General features: G+C 42.1%; 1 protein-coding gene across 13 annotated transcripts in view; it reads right to left on the bottom strand.

Moving 5' to 3' along the window:
• The window catches only part of nfixb (nuclear factor I/Xb), a 178,668-nt gene that overhangs the window by 110,745 nt on the left and 49,252 nt on the right, over positions 1–18,671 (bottom strand). For 11 of the 13 annotated variants that reach the window (XM_058049552.1, XM_058049556.1, XM_058049554.1 and 8 more), the window contains one exon: positions 6,177–6,708. In XM_058049552.1, the coding sequence (XP_057905535.1) occupies positions 6,177–6,708 (532 nt within the window). Of the gene's footprint in view, positions 1–6,176; positions 6,709–6,945; positions 7,182–7,217; positions 8,133–18,671 lie in introns of those variants that run through there. The other 2 variants (XM_058049561.1, XM_058049551.1) reach the window with 2 other exon arrangements.

Genomic DNA, 18,671 nt, shown 5'->3' with positions numbered 1-18,671 from the left:
CTACATTCAGTGAACTTGTACGTATGTAAAAAAATGCATAAAAAATTAAAAAGACGTATCCAACTTGTGGAAATCAACAAGTCTCCTGCTTAGATTTTCCAAAGAGAAACTCCATGCTGCAGTCAACCACAACCACTACCCAGCTCGTGATCGGCTCCTATCAAAACAAGCTGCCTGATCGTCACAGACTCGTGCCATATACCATTTTATATGGACATGTGCAGCTTTTACACCAGTGTGGCTTATATAGTAAATATACAAATCTGATTGTTTTCCCTTCTAAATTCAGTCAAATAGAGTGAGGTAGGGATGTTCAAATGACTGTCACAATGTCCCGGCAATGGTGATGATGTTCCCTACCACTCACCCACAGTCAATAGCCACATTTTTCCTCTTTCCGAATGGAATATTTCTTTTCCGAAAACAATGATATACATGGAAAGGAATATTCCAATCTCTTGTCTATTGTATATTCCAATCTCTTGTCTTTAGATTCTGTTCCACAGATGGCGGTAATGCACACCAAAAGCTGCTTGCCAACCATCAATAAACAACAGAAGAAGAAAAACACAATGAAGAAGAACAACTTTCCGTTTGAGTGGGTACAAGATACCTCAATCGGATTGGGGAAAGGAATATTCCACCCCTGTGAATCCGATTATATGTTCATTCGGATTGGCACTTTTCTTTCGAAATGAGGTGTATACAAAGGTTAAATTCTTTCCATTTGAGCAAATAAAACGAATGCAATTGGAATATTTGGGTCCATGTGTACGTGGCTATTGTATGTGGTTGTGTTTTTGTCAGGAAAATAATTGCACGGGCAACACAGTAGGGATGTATGATCATTCCTTCCAGGAAAAAGAACCCAAAATGAATATATGACATTCATACCCATGAGTGTAGACCATAACAAGACTCTTTTCACTCTTCTGACTGTAACGCTTTAGCCTCCATTTTGTTTTGGACCTGAATGCACCCAAGCACCATGACACTGCAATTGGATAAAAAGCAAAGCTGAATGGGGGTCGGCCAATTTTGTGTCATTAGGATTCTTCTTGGTTTTTATATGCAAGAATTCTAATAATAAAACGATGTAAGAACTTTTGTCTCGTTCCTCATGTGTGAGGGCATCCATAGGCGTGATCGTAAAGTGGGGGGACAGGCGACGTGCAAGAGGAGAAAAGTCTAGAGCGGACATAAGTGTTAAAATGAGAGAAAGCGAGTGAGAGAGAGAGAGCAGGAGAGAGAGAGAAAGGATCAGAAGGACAGAAGTTGGCAGAGACTGTGTGTCGGTTTGAAAAAGCTGGCATCTTCTAAACGGAGCTGCAGCTTCGGGTGCCAAATGCTGCCTAGCAGCCCCACTAGCCTGAATATCTGCCCTCCCTCTCCCTTTGTTTTCAGCGTGGCATTCTGCATCAGCTTTATTCCAAGCTTTTCTTCTTCTTCTTTACCATATATCAGCACTCGGCATCGTACTAAATGCAATGACGGGCATTTATTGCCATCAAGAGAAAATATGCCATTCATCACTGTTATTTATTCTAAGGATTATGGTGCATTTTGTTTGTTAGTATTGATTTTAAAAAGAATACGTCCATGCTGGGTAATGTTACAGTGCCATTTTCTTGATGCAAAGCCACATCCCAAAATAAAAGGGCGGTCCTCCACAGAGGGGGGAGACTGGTCAAACTGGCCCAGAAAAGGCACTCGTCTTCGCTTACAACAAGCGGAAAGACTGATTTTAGGCCTGGCGCCTGGACAGAGAAAGAGCAGACCAGTCGTGCAAATTTACACAGATTTCCCCACGGTTTTGTTGCTCTTAAAACTCCATATTAGTCCAATAAATGCAGAAGTCTCAAATAATAACATGACATAATTACCCTATGTATTTTATTGAATGTGTTAACCATGCTCATTAATGTAATACACAGACTGCTGTTAACCATTAGCCCCATTTGCTAACTGAGGGGGAAAAAAAAAAAAAACAGAGATAGCGCTTCTTAATAGTGAAGATGCAGCATAACGTATTCATTAACCTTAATTATACAAATAATTAAAAATCACTGTACAGTGAAATTAGCAAATAAAGGTAATCCAATAATCATTTTCTGCTACAAGGGGTTTTTCCATTTGTAAAGCTAAAACCTGACCTTTGTTTCAAAATTAAATTAAATGTAATCAAACACACAGCATTACGTGTAACGTGTTCTCTTTTATTCACTAAACTGGATAATTACAGCATGTGGAGCAGGATGGACCGCTACTGGTGTATAGAACAGTCAGACATGCGATATAAGGGCTATTCCACCGAATCGGTGCCATTTGTATCAATAAAATGTGTCCTGCATATTGATTTCATTACATATTTAATCAATACAATTTTTTTAAATTACATGTAAACTACCTTGAACACAGGGAAAAAAGACATTTGTTGCCGGTCCCTGATTCCTAAAGTTAGATTTCACCATGAAATATAATAATTTAAATTCAGAAATGTTTTTTTTTTTTTTTTAATTTAGAAAACTTTATTTAATTTTAGCCACTTTAGTTGTGACTCAGTTCTGGTACCTTAACACAGGTGTGTCCAAAGTGTGTGCCGAGGGCTTTTTGCGACCCTAGACACATCGAGAAATACAATTAAACCAAAAACCGCAGCAAAAATGGGGAAAATTACACACAAAAACAATTGAAATCTTGATGCTAATAATTCACAGTAAAAAAAAAGCTTTTTGTATGATGTGAATCATAAGTCTGCAACAATAAATTCATTTATTTTATATCCAATTTGCCAGTTCTGGGCTAAAAACTCACTCCTGTTACTAAATGAGTCACCTTGGCTTAAAAAATTGTTAATAAAGTTGTCTGAGATGGACCCATACACATTTTGAGTGGTCCAATGTGTGTATTATAAGATTTAGAGGTGAAAAAAGACGAGCATTTTTGTTTATTTTAAGAGCAAATGGCCCAAGTTCAGTGGAAGTTAACCGTTCTTCTTTCCACTGATTCCACTGTAAGCTCCATCATAGTGGAATCATCTGTTTACCAGCACTTCCTTACACTCCGCACACTCCACTCTTCCTTTCTCTCACCCTCCCTCTACAACACGGAGACACACGCGCTGGAAAAACCGCAGGCTCTGTAAAACTGCCAAATCCAGGACCCCCTGTGCCACAGTGCTTCCAGAACCCCAACAGTGTCCAAGTCCCACCAACGCCATTGAGTTTATTGGTGTCATCAATCCAAATGACGACGCCCATGACTGTTTCAGTATAATGTGACGGACCAGAAGCGTTATATAGTCGGCTCCTATGGCGCCAACACTCTCTGTCTGTGTACCCGGGGTTACGCACCCATGCTAGAACACTGGAGGACAACTTTGTTCTCCGTCCAAAGAAAATCTCCGCTCTGCACAAAACCACCAAGAAAAAGAATATTTTTCCTTTCTCATCATTACATGGAAATATTCAGAAAACTGATCCGAAAAACCATAGAACCTTATCTAGGTTTTGGCTGAGGATACATGCAAGGGTTTTGTTTCTCAATCTCTTCTTCCTCTTTTTGTGGATTAAAGAGGAGTCCTGATGTCTTAATGAATATATGAATATCTTGAAGGATGTTTTTGGGATGTAGCCCCGGCACCTCTTTGGTTTGAATGGACATCGCAGCTGAACTCCGAAACATCTTTTCATCATAATGAAAGCCGTATGAGACAGCCTGGACTCTAAACATGACTAATGCTGGAACTCTGCGGATGAGTAAGAATGACAAATACCAAACACTTTGCTCGGAGAACATGACCTGATCTGAGCCTCTGGGTGGATGCGGGTCCAGAACGGAGCCCAAGTGGTGAGCCAAACATTAGTTTCCATAAAAGTGTTCAAAGAGAAAACTCACCCCCCCACTCCCCTCCTCCCGCATGCCCTACACTTCACACACATTGCAGAGCCATTATTTATCGTTTTCAGATGCAGAATCACAGAGGCGAAAATAAATCAGCAGCACACGACAATATATGAATTCATCATAAAAGGACGGGGGGAAAGATTAAGTAGTGTAAGGTTGCAGAACTGCAGTAGACGGTTTCGAACCGCTGAGCCTACTAAGTCATGGACTGAGTCTTTGACTGGGCAAATGCAGAGATGGATAATAAACAGAAGAGGGAGTATCTGCCGTTCTGTCAATCACAGCACTTGAAAGCAGACTCGCACCCCCCGCAGCTGGCGACAGTGAGACAGGATCTCCGAAACACTCACGGGGTAAGGGGGGCGGGGAAGGGGCTGTGGTCCAATCATCAGGCCTGGCAACTGACTCCCTGGAACGGAGAGGCTAAGAATAAAAGTGTAAAAGTGCCACCCTAAAGGTTAACGTGAACACACGCTCTGTTTGTCTTATGTAAACGCCAGTTAACCCCCCCCCACCTCCGGACTGATGAGCTCAATAGCACATTTCAACAAAAACAAGCAGGACGCGCTTGTAGTTTGAGTCACTTTCTGCTCCAGTTGTTTTGTGCAAGGTGCAAGACAGACGGTGCTTATGGAAAAGAAAGATCTGGAGAGGGAGCACTCATGCAGCGTGTAGTGTTCCTCGCAAATTAAAAAAAAATATATATGCTTCAATGCTTACATATGTATGAAAAAGCATGCTATTCCAGCACATGCATGGGGGGCTGACTGGCTGCCGGATTCTGGCACTGGGTAAATAAAGGCTTTACTCCGAGGGGCACCAGGCTGCGCCGGGAGCTAATCTGAGACGCAGTTCGCCACAGCACATTGTGGAACAGGAAGAGGCGCTCGCGGAGGCCCGGCAAACTCAAGCAGTGTTACACACTGGGCTGAAAAGAGCCTGGCATGGGGTTCTCCATCACAGAGGAAGGTTGCACCTCCCTGCCAAGCAGAGAATTAAGGCCCTGCAACTGGAGGCCAGTCAGCAGTAAATGAAACCAGGATAATAATAAAAGGGAAGTGAGTGTGCATCTGTGTGTGTATGTATATAATACATATATGTACATCTGAGTGTGTGTATATTATATAATATTGTAATAGTATTATTGTATTGTAACATCGCATCCTTGTTTTTGTAATATAAAATATAGCGATCGTACTATACACTCATAAATACAATACATAATATAATGCAACATAAAATATAATATATTTATAACATGATAAATAAAAATCACAACTGTATAAATTCATATTAATTTCAATAACGCTAAATCTGTTTTATTTCTGAGCTGCAAGTTTTAACTCTCAAGACCAAAAACAAATATTTTTTTATTATTATTGTTTTTGCATGACCATCAATATGTTTTTTTTTTCAATATTTGTGTGCATATTGATGTAGTGCTATGAAATTTGCTGGTTGTAGGAGGTAGTTTTTTTTTATTAAATCATCATGTATTTATATTTGGACACTTAGTAGAGACACAAAGTGGAGGACAGACTAACATGGCATCAAATCATATTCTTACAATACAATATAAGTCATTGTTTTTATTATCTGACCGGCGAAGGAGGCTGTTTGGGACTGAAGGAGAGCTGCTGTGTGTGTGTGTGTGTGTGTTGGCTGTAAGAGGAAAGAAAGCTGAGCTGGATGCATTCAGGCTGAGGCTGCAGACAGACAGACTCTCCCTGCCTCCTAAACTACCTGGGATCAGGCCAGCTGTCACAACGTTCTCTAGACCACTACACACACACACACACACACACACACACACACACACACGCACACGTAGAGACGCAAATAAAAAAAGAAAGCTGCACGCATCGCACTGCTACTGATACACAGCAATCTCATAAAAACATTCACATGGATTACAGACACATGACATACTGCTGCACACACACACATTCACCCATACGCACGTCCACCACGCGCACACACACACACACACACGGATAAACAGGTCTGCAGATGCTCGTGTTTACAGATGGTGCTGGGAAACATGCACATTTGGATTTAGACAAATTTGCGGGCAAATACTTGAACAAATATACCACAGCAAACATGTCTCTAGGTAAACACAGGTTTTAATCCTTACTGTCAAATTCTCACAATCTCTTCAAACTGGGAATAAATATCAACCTAAGGAGCACTTTGAAGCTGACGTGGTTGCTAGTTTGCTGGGTGTTAGCGAACGAAGGTCATGTGATTGCTGTATAGGGAGCACATACCTGGTGTGTGGACAAAGTAGGCCAGGTAGAGGTCCAGCTCCTTGACCGTCACTCCAATGTGGTGCGGCTGGACACACAGGCCATGGTTGGAGCACTGGGGCGACTTGACCAGCCGCTCCCCGTCCGTGCTCTCCAACGGGCTGCCCTTGAAGAGGATGACCATCACCAGATCCAGCCGCCACACCTTATCGGCCTGACGGAGGCAGTCGATACGTCGGATCTTGCCTTTCTGGTCGGGGTTGGACAGCACACAGCACGGCGGCTTCTTCCCTGTGATGGTGAGCACAAAGTCCTCCCGGAACTCGGGTCGGATGTCCTTGCGGAGCTTGGCGAGGAGGCGCGAGGCCCATTTCTGCTTGATCTCTGGCTTCTCCCCCAGCAGCTCGTCCTTCACCGCACGCTCCTCATCCTTGGTCATCCTCTTTTCATGCTTCTTGAAGTACTTGCGTTTACGGGCCTGCAGGTTGAACCAGGTGTACGAGAAGGCACGGACATGGGGGAGGAGGGCCTCAATGAAGGGATGAAATTCATCCTGGTGAAAGAGAGGAAAACGGTTTCAATGCATAATTTGAGGGAGGAAACGTGTGCCTAAATATTTAACAATGCATCAAAATAAATGACTACATCAGTACAAAGTCAAATTATTCTAATAAAATGGAAGCAAAACAGCATGACTGGAAAATATGTCTCCATTTATACAAATAATAAAAACACAGCAAATGGAAAAGCTGAAGCAGTGTGCACAAGTTATTCGGCTGTACCATAATACCTTCACTACATATCTCTGGGCAACAAAGCCCAGATCTCGCCATAGCGTTCCTGTGCCAGGGTTGCCACACACCGGTCGCTCACCATCGCCAAGCTTTGCCGCCACAAGACCACTGCTGAAATGTGCCGCTAAAAGATCAGCCATACCACTTCCTGTCTCTGCGCTATCATGCAAAAAAAAAGGAGACTCCAAGCAGACTCACATTTCCACAACACACTGAAAGCAGACAGAACAGCACACAGCTAGAAGAAGACAGACGGCCTGGTAGTTACCATTTTGCACTCTCATCATAAATTTGGCACAGCTTTTAAAGTGAAAAAAAAAAAATCTCCTGCAACAGTTTTTTTTTTTTTTTTTCCTCTTGTGCTCCCAAATGTAAAGCAAGTGCTGGTTTGGCAAAGATTGGAGAATTAATGGAGAGAGAGCAAAAAAAAAATGAGGGGATGTCAAAAATAATTTGAGTTTAAAACACCCAAAAATGTTCAGGTTTCACCGCAATAAGCAGAAAATGTCAAAAGGATTGTCCAGTAAAAATAGAATTATTAACAGTAAAAAAAAAAGAAGAGAGATGATGCACTTGAAAATTAAACCATCCTTGGTGCATCCAAAAAAGTTAAAAAAAAAAAAAAAACCTTGAATAAAAAAATCCTTGGCAAGGAGTAATTGGTAGTGGTGTCTGTTCTGATCCCAGGGCCCGGTGCAAGGTTCACACACACACACTCACACGCACACACACATGCACAGAGAGGCAGGGGGGCAGAGCACAGAATAGAGGTGGGGGGGTGGGGGTGGGGGAATAGAGAGCCGAATCAATGTTGGACGAGCGCATACGACCGCTGGCAAAGCCGAGTGCCGCTTCTTTTTTCCCCCCCTTTTCTCTCCAACTCTCTCTCTTTCTCTTTCTGTTCTCTCGTTCGCTGTCTCTCGTCCTCGCCGCGCTCCTTCCCCAACCATTGCTTGAGCCTTTGCCAGCACGAGTAAGGCCCACCTATTTGGCAACGCGGCGCCTGGAAGCCCAGCCAATACGTTAGCTTCAAGAGCTGAAAGGGAGGGAAGAGAGACGGAGGGAGAGCGGGGAGGTGGGTGACGAGTAGGAGGAGGAGGAGGAGGAAGGGTTGGTGGTGGCAATGAGAGGTGGGGTGAGGGGGGGGGATTGTGCAGCCTTGTCCGACGCCGCACAATTTGCCAAATTGACAAGTTCCACTCTGACACGAAGACAAAGTTCAGGGGAGTAAGTCTTCCCCTATACCAACCCCCCCCCCCTCCCCTGCAGCCTTCAGCCTGTCTCCATCTTTAGCATGGCCACCATCGCCTCTTCCCCCCCTTTACGCTTCTCTGTCTCTAAGCCCGCTGCACCGCTTGCATAATGCCACCTTGGCAGAGGATGGCACAGCGACGGACGCACAGCTTCGGAATCCCTCCAGACCAGCACCACCCGCATCTGCTCATCGGTTTACCACAGCAAACAAAGAGGGGGAAACAAACCCACTGCGCACACACCAGACGCATACGCATGAATGGCGAGATGATTCCGAGGCACCGATACAAACTGGGGGGGCACAAACACACACACACACACACACTAAAATGCAGATACGGTTACCAATTTTTGAGAGGAGGGCAACAAGGGAGGGGAAAACAAAATTGCCTCAGCTGTTTCAACACAAGATAAATGCTCAGCAGAGTGTGATGTGTTACCGATGAATTCCAAAAAAAATTACACGCATCCTCCGAAAACTCTCACGACGATTTCAGGCGAAACGGTCTTCCGTCATTGATGGGCACACACCTGCACTGCTCGGAGATATTCCCATGCATACCTGTCAATGTTTACATTGAGGAAACAAATAAGACACTTTAAGACAAATAAGGGAAAGACCCAAGCACCTACTGACAATGCACTGAACCGTTGCTATCAATCAAGCGTGGTAATGTCACCATTCACCTAAGATTTTTATATATAAATATGAAAAATGGCTGCACGGCGAATGAGTGGTTAGCGCACAAGCCTCACAGCTAGGAGACCCGACTTCAATTCCACCCTCAGCCATCTCTGTGTGGAGTTTGCATGTTTGCATGCGTGGGTTTTCTCCGAGTACTCTGGTTTCCTCCCACATTCCAAAAACATGCTAGGTTAATTGGCGACTCCAAATTGTCCATAGGTATGAATGAGAGTGTGAATGGTTGTTTGTCTATATGTGCCCTGTGATTGGCTGGCAATCAGTCCAGTGTGTACCCCGCCTCTCGCCTGAAGACAGCTGGGATAGGCTCCAGCACCCCTGCGACCCTTGTGAGGATAAGCAGTAGAAAATGAATGAATGAATGTGGGAAATTTACAGGAAATGACTTAAAATGAAGAGCAATTTGTGAAGAATGGCAACATTTGAGAAGGGAAACTATAAAGTCTGGTCCCAAACACAGAAAAAGCCAAACCAGTGGCGCCTGCAGTGTGGCTGTTTTGTATTTTTTTTTCTAAAAATACAACAACAAAAAAACCAGCAAAAATGGGGGCAAAATACGGCAAAAATATTACTAGAAAAGTCAAGAATATTAGACACTTTTCATTTTTTTACATTAGCATATAAAGAAAAAAATTTGAAGTCAAAATATTATGGCAATACAGCCTAACTATTTTGAAAAAAATGAAAATATTAGTAAATATAAAAAAACATAAAAAATGGGCAAATGAGCAAATAAAAAGTCTACTACAAGAAAAACTTTATAGCCGAGATGCATATCTACAGTACATGGTTTGGTTTGCAAAATTTTCCCTGCATGGGCAGCAAATGTTTGGACACCCCTGTGCTGCCCCATTCAATAGCTGGCATACCATAGACCGCTGGAGCCAATTATTAAAACAAATCTGCCATTCCAAATGATTTCATACCGCCCACAAACCTCAGAGTTTCATTTTCATTCGATTCCGCCGAGGTCACATGCCGGGGCTTTCATCAAGCTTAAAATTCTCATTTAATCAAAGCAAATTTGCATGAAGCAAACACAGGCTGACACATGGACCACACCAGCCAACATTGTCCCACCAATAAAAACCCCCGGTCTTATTACAAACAGCGGAACACTTCCCGGAGCTTCATCACAGGGAACGTGGAGCCAACACGGGGCCTGATGGAGTACCGACTCTCACTCCTCACACCTCCGTATTCATCCTCGCCTCGCCTCGGGTCTCAGCTCATCTGACCGATGCCAAGTTAGATAAAGCAACAAAAGAAGCCAATAAAGGAAAAATAAATGATTCACAAGTCTCATTGTGCTCGTTTAGAGAGGTGGCTTCATCGTTAAATATATCATTTTCTTGTTGCCGCCACCTGCAGAACAAATATCCGGAAACTCAACAGCATGAGATAAACTGGCAGTTGAATGTGATACCTTTCAAACAAAATGAAGGCTTTCTGGGCGACCCTGCCAAAAATGCAAATAAACCACCATTGAAATGTCACTAAAAATGTGACTTCAAGGGTGTTCAGTCATTCTCCTTAGCTATGCTATTTCCCTGACAACACGGCGTATATATGTATCATTCCAGGAATAACTCCTTACGCTTTAAAATGCCAAATCTTGTGGGAGGAAGGCGACAAAGTGGAACCCTCCGTGGGTGAGCAGCAGTGGATGTGCTTTACATGCAGACCCACTTACTAAATGCATAGAGCCGCTCCATAGGGTTCTGGAGCCAACATAAACAACACACGGAAGGTGGCTTCAGGTTAATCCCTTTACCTGGAAATTAAATTAGGACAAATGGACTCGCACTTCAGCATGAATTGGGATTTATCATCAGTTCCAAGCAGTATGTGGTTTTACCATTAGGAATAAAGACGGCCAAAATAGTATCGAGGTTGATATTTTTCAATTTTCTATTTTAAATATTGTTGTACAGTTTAGTTTTTGCTTATTATTGTCTTGCACTGATGACTACATTTTACTAAAATTATTATATAATTGTTATTTAGTTGCTATTGTTACATTGTCTTATGTTGTTAACTGCGTTGCTAATTGTATTACATTTTATTGCCTGAAATATGTATTTTGCTTCATTGTAAGCATAAATTCATTCAATAATCTGGAAAAAAATACATTGTAAAAAGAATTGGTATCATTATCATACCTGTATGCTCCTGCAGTTACTTGGTATCGATCATACAAGAACTTGTATCGTATTGTTCTACCCACTTTGACCCAGTGCGGTAGGACTTCCGGGTTGGATTTTAACGGTAAAGTATTTAAAGACGTACACGTCGCCAGGAATATTTAACTATGAAGGGAAAGTTATTAAAGAATGGCAAAATAATACATATAACTTACTTCCGGCTTGTGCGCGTGAATATCCCAAAACCCGCCCCAAAAATGTGTTTTTTTTTAATTTTTTTTTAAAGAGACACCCACCTCGCAATTGTTTCCCCTCGCCACCCATTTGTGCATCTTTACCCTTCCGTCAATGCGACGTGACGCACATGTAAATGCCGCTAATTTGCGTGGCAGGAACCGCACGTTTCGGGGTGTCACGTTGAATGTGCGCTCATTCAAGTTCACAAAGCGGGCCCACGGAGCAGACTGCGCAGCCCCCCAGAAAACCTGCATGGATGTGCGCTACATCGCTGTGATGTCTTGAACGTCACACACATTTTTTTTTATATCGCATTTATCTGATCATTTTGGAGTTGTTTTATTTTTTTGCTGGATTCCAAGCGTCCACGGAGACAGACAAAAAGACATGAAGTGATGTATTTTAATTCTCCGCACGTCTGAACGAGACGGCGGACCTGCCAACTTCAAATTAACACGGGGAACACCGTGTTAAATCTGGTTTTAATCTGTTAAAATGTTTGTTTTTTTATGCATACATTACATTTTTTTTCCTTGTTTGGTGGGTTTATTTCTTCCCCATAAAATTATCAAGAATTGAGGTTATTTAGTCGCCATTTAGATTATTCAGATTATCACTTAAGATATTTGTATTTATTGAGAAGAAAGGTATTTTATTTTATATACATCAGGGGTATCCAAATTGTGGCTCAGGGGCCATTTTTGTCCCACAGCTAATTTTTCTTGGTTCTCAACATAGAAAGGTATTTTATTTTATATACATCAGGGGTATCCAAAATGTGGCTCAGGGTTCATTTATGTCCCACAGCAATTTTTTCTTAGTTCTCAACATATTATAAAAATAAAACACATTGATTATTAATGATATATAATATTAGATATTAAAGATGTATGTGCTCTGTTCAGTGCTTGAATTTTTGTGCACCTGTTTTTGAAATAAATGGTTTTATTTTGAATGCCAGCATTAAAAGTGAAGATCATCAAAATTAGGGCTCTCCATAGTGCGGCCCAGGGGCCATTTGCGGGACACGGCTTGATTTCTATTGGCCCTATTGGCATATTATATACCCAAAATTGAAATATGCAAAATGATATGGTGGAGGAAGTTACTTTATTCCTAAACTGTACATTTTAGCCACCTTTCCATTCATGTGGAAAAAAGTATCTTCCTGTCTCAGTGTACACCCTGTTCTGTCTTTCCTTGTGGTACCTGACCTCGCTGCATCTCATTAGACCAATTAAAACGGTCTGCATCACCTGAGGCCCAGCCGCCAGCCGCCCAGCCCTTCATTAGTGCGGCTCTGTGCTGGTGGGACTCTGCTGTGCCCTCTCCTGCCCAGCTGAGTGTCCCTGACCCTGGACGGAAGCTGACATCCCGTCCCCTTGACCCGAGCTCATCTGACTGAGAGCCAGTATCCAGGAAGTCGGCTTGAGTGCGATTAGTGTAATAAACTACTGAGATTGTTGTCTTTACCGGTTAGTGGTAAACACTGCTAGTGTGGTGTTTCCTTGATGCAGTGCAGTGCAGAGTGCTGTGTAATCAGGGCCAGTGGTAACACACACAGTTACCACTCTGGTTAGTCATCACACGTTCACATTTTGAATTAGTAGAGGAGGGGGGGAAAGTCACCCAGAACAACCCACACTCTTTGTCGCTGTGGCAAGCGAGCGTTGCATTCAGATCCTGAATGGCTTGTACTCATCCAAGTTCAAAAAACCCGCACCTTGCTATGTGTGAAAAATCTGTAAGCAATTTGCGGCGGCTTCCTGCTAACTTTGCCCAGGGTGGTCCACCGTCCAACCGACTGAGGAGGAGGAGGAGGCCTGCACGGCACATTCCAGTCAGACAAAGATACCTCGCTGTAACCTCCGGAGCTGAATTGACTACCCTGTTTATACCTATTATTATTATTATTATACCTATTCTACCCTGTTATTTACACCTCCATCCACTGGAGTATTACATTAATCAGCAGGCTTCTCGCATTCTATTCTTGCACTTTGAAGAGCAAATGAAGCCATACAGATACTTAATAAAAAAAAAGGGGGGGGGGGGGACTATTACCAGCTCCAACTGCGATTAAATTACTGTGAATCTAATTAACCCACGGTTCCTTCTGCTAAGCATTTACGCCACGTGTTGAGACATGTAAATGTTTTCTGGATGAATAAGACGGTATTGATGAACACACACACCAAGATCCAACATGAATGCCGCATACAGGAATATTTAGATGCACAAAAAAAAACCTTTACAAGTGTTACAATGATGAGTTTTGACTGACAAACTGCAACATGGTCGGTGTTGGGGAATGTATGACATCATAACTCTGCTCCTTAACACACCACATAACACCCCTGGTCTGCCAGAGAAGAAGAAAATGTAGCAGGAGGGAACTTATTGCAATATTTAGTAAGCATTCACAATTTAGAGCTGCAACAATTAATCGATTAACCGTATTACACAATTAATTGGCAACTATTTTGATATTCAAGTGATGTTTTTTTCCAATAGCCTCTGATTTCAGAATCAAATGGGAATATTTTTAAGTCATTCATGAAGGTAGACCTATTATTTTTGTTTTTTAGGCAAAACTAAATATTTAAGTTTTACTTTGGAAAATAGTTCTTGACATTTTTGCCTTTTTTCTGATATGTTTGTGTTTGGCTCATATTGATTTGGTCTGTCGAAGGCCTAGAAGATTACTTGATGAATGGAAGCTTCCAATTAATCAAATGAGGAAATAATGGTTATTTGCAGATCCTTCTAGGTTATCTTTTTCCAAATAAACAACTGATCTGATTGGATACTTCAACATGAGAGAATGCTGTAATGAATTAAGATGAATAGACTGCCATGTATGGTTTTAGCTTAGAGTTTTAGGTACAGTTCTGTATTGGAACACACACAGATTTCCCAGATAATGGCGAGTGTATAAAATCGAAGTTGACTTGCATGTATAGCCCGTGTCTCGTGATGCGTGTGTGTGTGTGTGTTTGTGTGAGCCAGTGGCTACACGCAAGGCCGATTCAGCTCTCCAACAGCCATGACTGATTTCTCACCATGCCGGCCAACAGACTGCTGCTCACACTGCCTCCGCTGGACTGAAATGTGATTTGTTGTGCTAATGTTTTAGATTTAAATATAACAGCGGTGAATTTGAGAGAGAGGAAAAAAAAATACTACTGGCTGAAAGAAAGGATCCAAATAACTAATCCTGCCAAAGAGGCTGGTAGATGTGACAAACTTCTAAAACCGCATCCAGCTTTTAGCAGCATTTGGCTGTCAGTGGGTGTTAATTTTCTACTCTGGTGAAAACCAGCTGTGCAATCGGTAAACACGATGCGCCTGACCTGCAACAAAGACTTGCATTTAGCAAATTCATTATTTTTGATTCTATAATCCAGTTGTGACTTGATGGAAGGCGATAGATTTAAAATAACACCTTATCTCTCCCACCGTAGGCAGCGAGGGTCCGATAGCTCATACGGATGAGAAAAAAAAAAAAAACTATTGCTGGAGGTGCAGCAGAGTCTTTGTCCCGACAGCCAACTCTTACTCGGATGTTTGGTCGGCGATGTTAAGATAAACAAAATAACTCAAAATGATGCACGCTCACAGACAGTGTTGCTCGCTACATTGGAAAAACAATGCAACAATTCAATATTCCATTATTATGAATCAATACTATTTGTTATTCAATAGTTACCATATTTTCTGGACTATGAGTCGCTCCGGAGTCGCACAGGGCCAAAAATGCTTAATTCGGTAGAAAAAAAACATACATAAGTCGCATTTTATGGGCAATTTATTTTACAAAACTACTTGACCAAAACAAACATTACGTCCTCAAGGAAGGCAAGTTCTAACAATAAAATAATAGAGAACAGGCTGAATAGGTGCAAGATATGCTAACACAATGGTTATTCAGCTACACCAAAAATAAACATGAACAGAAAAGTACGTAACATAAACAGTTTTTTCACTTCTAAGTCGCAGGAACAGCCAACCTATACAAAAAAGTGTGACTTATAATCCGGAAAATACGGTATATGACAAATTATTGAAAAAAAACAATAATCAACCAGCAAAATGTGTTATTGTGACAGAACCATGTGACCGTTATACGACATTAGTTTGAGGGAAGAGCCGCTGACGCCAATGGCATTATTAATGAAGTGCTAGATCATATCAGATATCTGTAAGAAAATCTGTAGCTAATAAGCTCGAATGAGGGTGATGTGACCTCATATTTTCTTCATGGCCTCAAAGGGAATGCATCTTAAGGTGCAAGTATTAACTTGTGAAGCTGCAGGGCTTCACTTCTCTTATCAAACACCAAAGACACCCACTCTAACGAGGAGAGTGCATAGTGGCATAGTGCTGTTGCACTAAATCATACTTGGAGACTTCCTCCAGATTATCTCACATTATGTGTGCGAAATGCATACTTTAGCTTTTTTTTTTTTTTTAATGAGTAATATAGAGTTGTCTCCACCTTCTTCCACTTCACCAGGTGCGGCGTATGACTGATTTATGAACGCATTAACACCCTATTAGCACGACTAAAAGACATTCCACCTTCTTTTTCCATCACACTGATGGATACGTATCACTTTGCTGTTGCTGTTAGGCCCCCGCCCACTCTTAAGTATGGCGTTAACGGTGGAAAATGCTCTTCCTCATTAAACTTCGTAACTGTGCATTCTGCATTTTCTTGATCCTGCCCTTTTCCTGTTGTATGACGATCTCTCTGAAATATTTAAGTTAATGGAAGGCAACTTATGTGACTCAAACGTGCGATTGCGGCATCCTGTTTTTCCAATGTTAAAAAAAGTCACTCTCAATGCAATTTGGGTTCAGTGTGTTGGTGTGTAACTGCATACCAAATAACGGAGACAAAATTGAGTGAAACACAAGAAAACCACAACAAATACCTTGCCGTTTTCTGTTGCTTCCTTTGGCCACCTGTGAGTGCTTTGAGATGGGGTTAGGCGCCCACCCTACAGAAACCCCTGCTGCTCGGTGAGATGAGCAACACGTGCTAACCATTTTTACTCGTTTATGGTTTTGATTCATTGATCTTTTTTCTCAGGAATTATGTTGGTCCTTGAACGTACCATAGTTATGTACTACTGAAGTGTTCCTTAACTTGTGAAAAATGACTACAAATATTGGGACAATGCCACTAAATGGGCAGCACTGATCCTTCCTGCTACATTTTCTTAACTTGATTATACACTAAAATGACATTTCACCTATTGGAGAGGCTTTGTCGTGAGTCGCTTTTTGTGAAAAATGTCGACAAATATTAGGACAATGTCACTAAGTGGGCAGCACTGATCCTTCCTACTACATTTTCTTAACTTGAATATACACTACAATGACATTTCAGCTGGTGGAGAGGCTTTGTCGCAAGTCACTTTTTGTGAAAAATGTCTACAAATATTGGGACAATGCAACTAAGTGGGCAGCTCTGATCCTTCCTGCTATATTTTCTTAACTTGAATATACACTAAAATGACATTTCACCTATTGGAGAGGCTTTGTCGCAAGTTGCTTTTTGTGGAAAAAGACTCAACAAATATTGCGACAATGCCACTAAGTTGGCAGCACTGATCCTTCGTGCTACATTTTCTTAACTTGAATATAAACTAAAATGACATTTCAGCTATTGGAGAGGCTTTGTCGCGAGTCACTTTTTGTGGAAAAAAAGACTCGACAAATATTGGGACAATGCCACTAAGTTGACAGCACTGATCCTTCCTGCTACATTTTCTTATCCTCTGGCAGACGGGGTGCATATGAGGTGGGCTAAGAATGGGAAATGAGTGAGGGCTATAGATAGATGAATGTATGGGGAAAACATCGACACATATCCAAATATAACAGTCCAGTGCTAAATAATCACTCCCTATACTATGACATCTGCACAGCATAGCATTGTGAGACGCTGAGGACAACACACACATGCAAACACTCACACGCACACACAGATCATGAGTTGGCTGCCTCTCTGCAGTTGTCTCCAGGCCTGTATTTATCTGTATGCCCTGTGCAAATTGGAAATTGTTGAAAACACATTGGAATATGGCGAAATCAAATTGTTTGTTAACCTTATTGGGATGCTTGAGAGCAGTCTGGATCCAGTCTAGGAAGTTCTCCAAAAAAACGGCTGATGTGCTGATTGAAACTAAAGGCGGACACATATGCAAAACAACAATCACAGACCAAGGAGAGAGAGAGAGAGAGAGAGAGAGAGAGAGAAAATCTCTCATCTGAATAAAGGATGCAGGAAAATAAAGCCCACTGCTAATGCAGCGTTGAACGCTTTGCAATCAGACAAATAAAGGGACAATCTAGCACACAAGCAAACTAGAGATTTAGCATGCGTTCCTGCCAACAACCGGGGACCTCCTCTCCCTGAACAAGGGCTGCACTATTGACTACACCCCCTCTCTTTCTGTCTGTCTCTCCAGTCTTTCCTCTGTGCCAGTCTGAAAGGCGTGATGCCAACCTCTTCCACCATTGGGCATGCTGCCCTACCCTTTATGCAAATGCTTCTCAAACTCGCAACCCTCCACGTCTGTGCACCCCACCTCCGCCACAAAGCCTCATGTCTTTAATATGGCTCCTATCCCGGCAAGTAACACATAGCCATTGGTAAGAAGACCTGGAAAACATCTCAGGTGTTACCTGCACGGATTGTAACTGAAGCGGGAAGCTCAGTGTGCTGCCTGTAGGCCTTTACCCCACCCCCCACCCGTCCTCCACCGATATACAAAACACCAACTAAGGGCTGAATATTTAACAGAGGTGCGGTTGCATGTGTCTGCACGAGTCCTGATAAAGGATGGGGAGAAATGAAATAAAGAAAAATAAAAAGGAGACGTAGAGGGCATAGAGAGAACGAGGGAAAGGAAATGGAAAGGTCGACTGTCAAAGTCAATTGCAATCCCATTTTACAAACCTTCACATAAATCACAGTCCAGTGTTACCCACAGGACTACAATCTATCTGTGGCTGAGACTAGATGACATCATCGCATTATTTTCACAAACTCACACGGATGGGTAAAACTGAGCTTTTTGGTTGTGTCATAAGAAGTGTGTGTTTAACAACAGAACATTAGTTATTGACTTAGGGCAGGGGTCGGTAACCTTTACTATCAAAAGACCCATTTTACCCCCTTGTACTCTTGCTAGTATATAGAAAGTCAAAGAAAGTCATACTTTTTGTTTCAAAACTCATGACAAAGATGCGTATTTTCCCCATTACTTGAGCAACGCGAAGGAAGACCCTACAAAAAGAGGCTGAAGAGCAACATGCGGGTTGCTGACCCCCAACATAGGGGTTGCTGATCAATGAAGAATGCACTTCTACT

This window comes from Doryrhamphus excisus, chromosome 15 (genome assembly GCF_030265055.1).
Source record: "Doryrhamphus excisus isolate RoL2022-K1 chromosome 15, RoL_Dexc_1.0, whole genome shotgun sequence".
NCBI classification, from domain to species: Eukaryota; Metazoa; Chordata; class Actinopteri; order Syngnathiformes; family Syngnathidae; genus Doryrhamphus; species Doryrhamphus excisus.
This window is presented reverse-complemented; position numbering and strand designations above follow the sequence as displayed.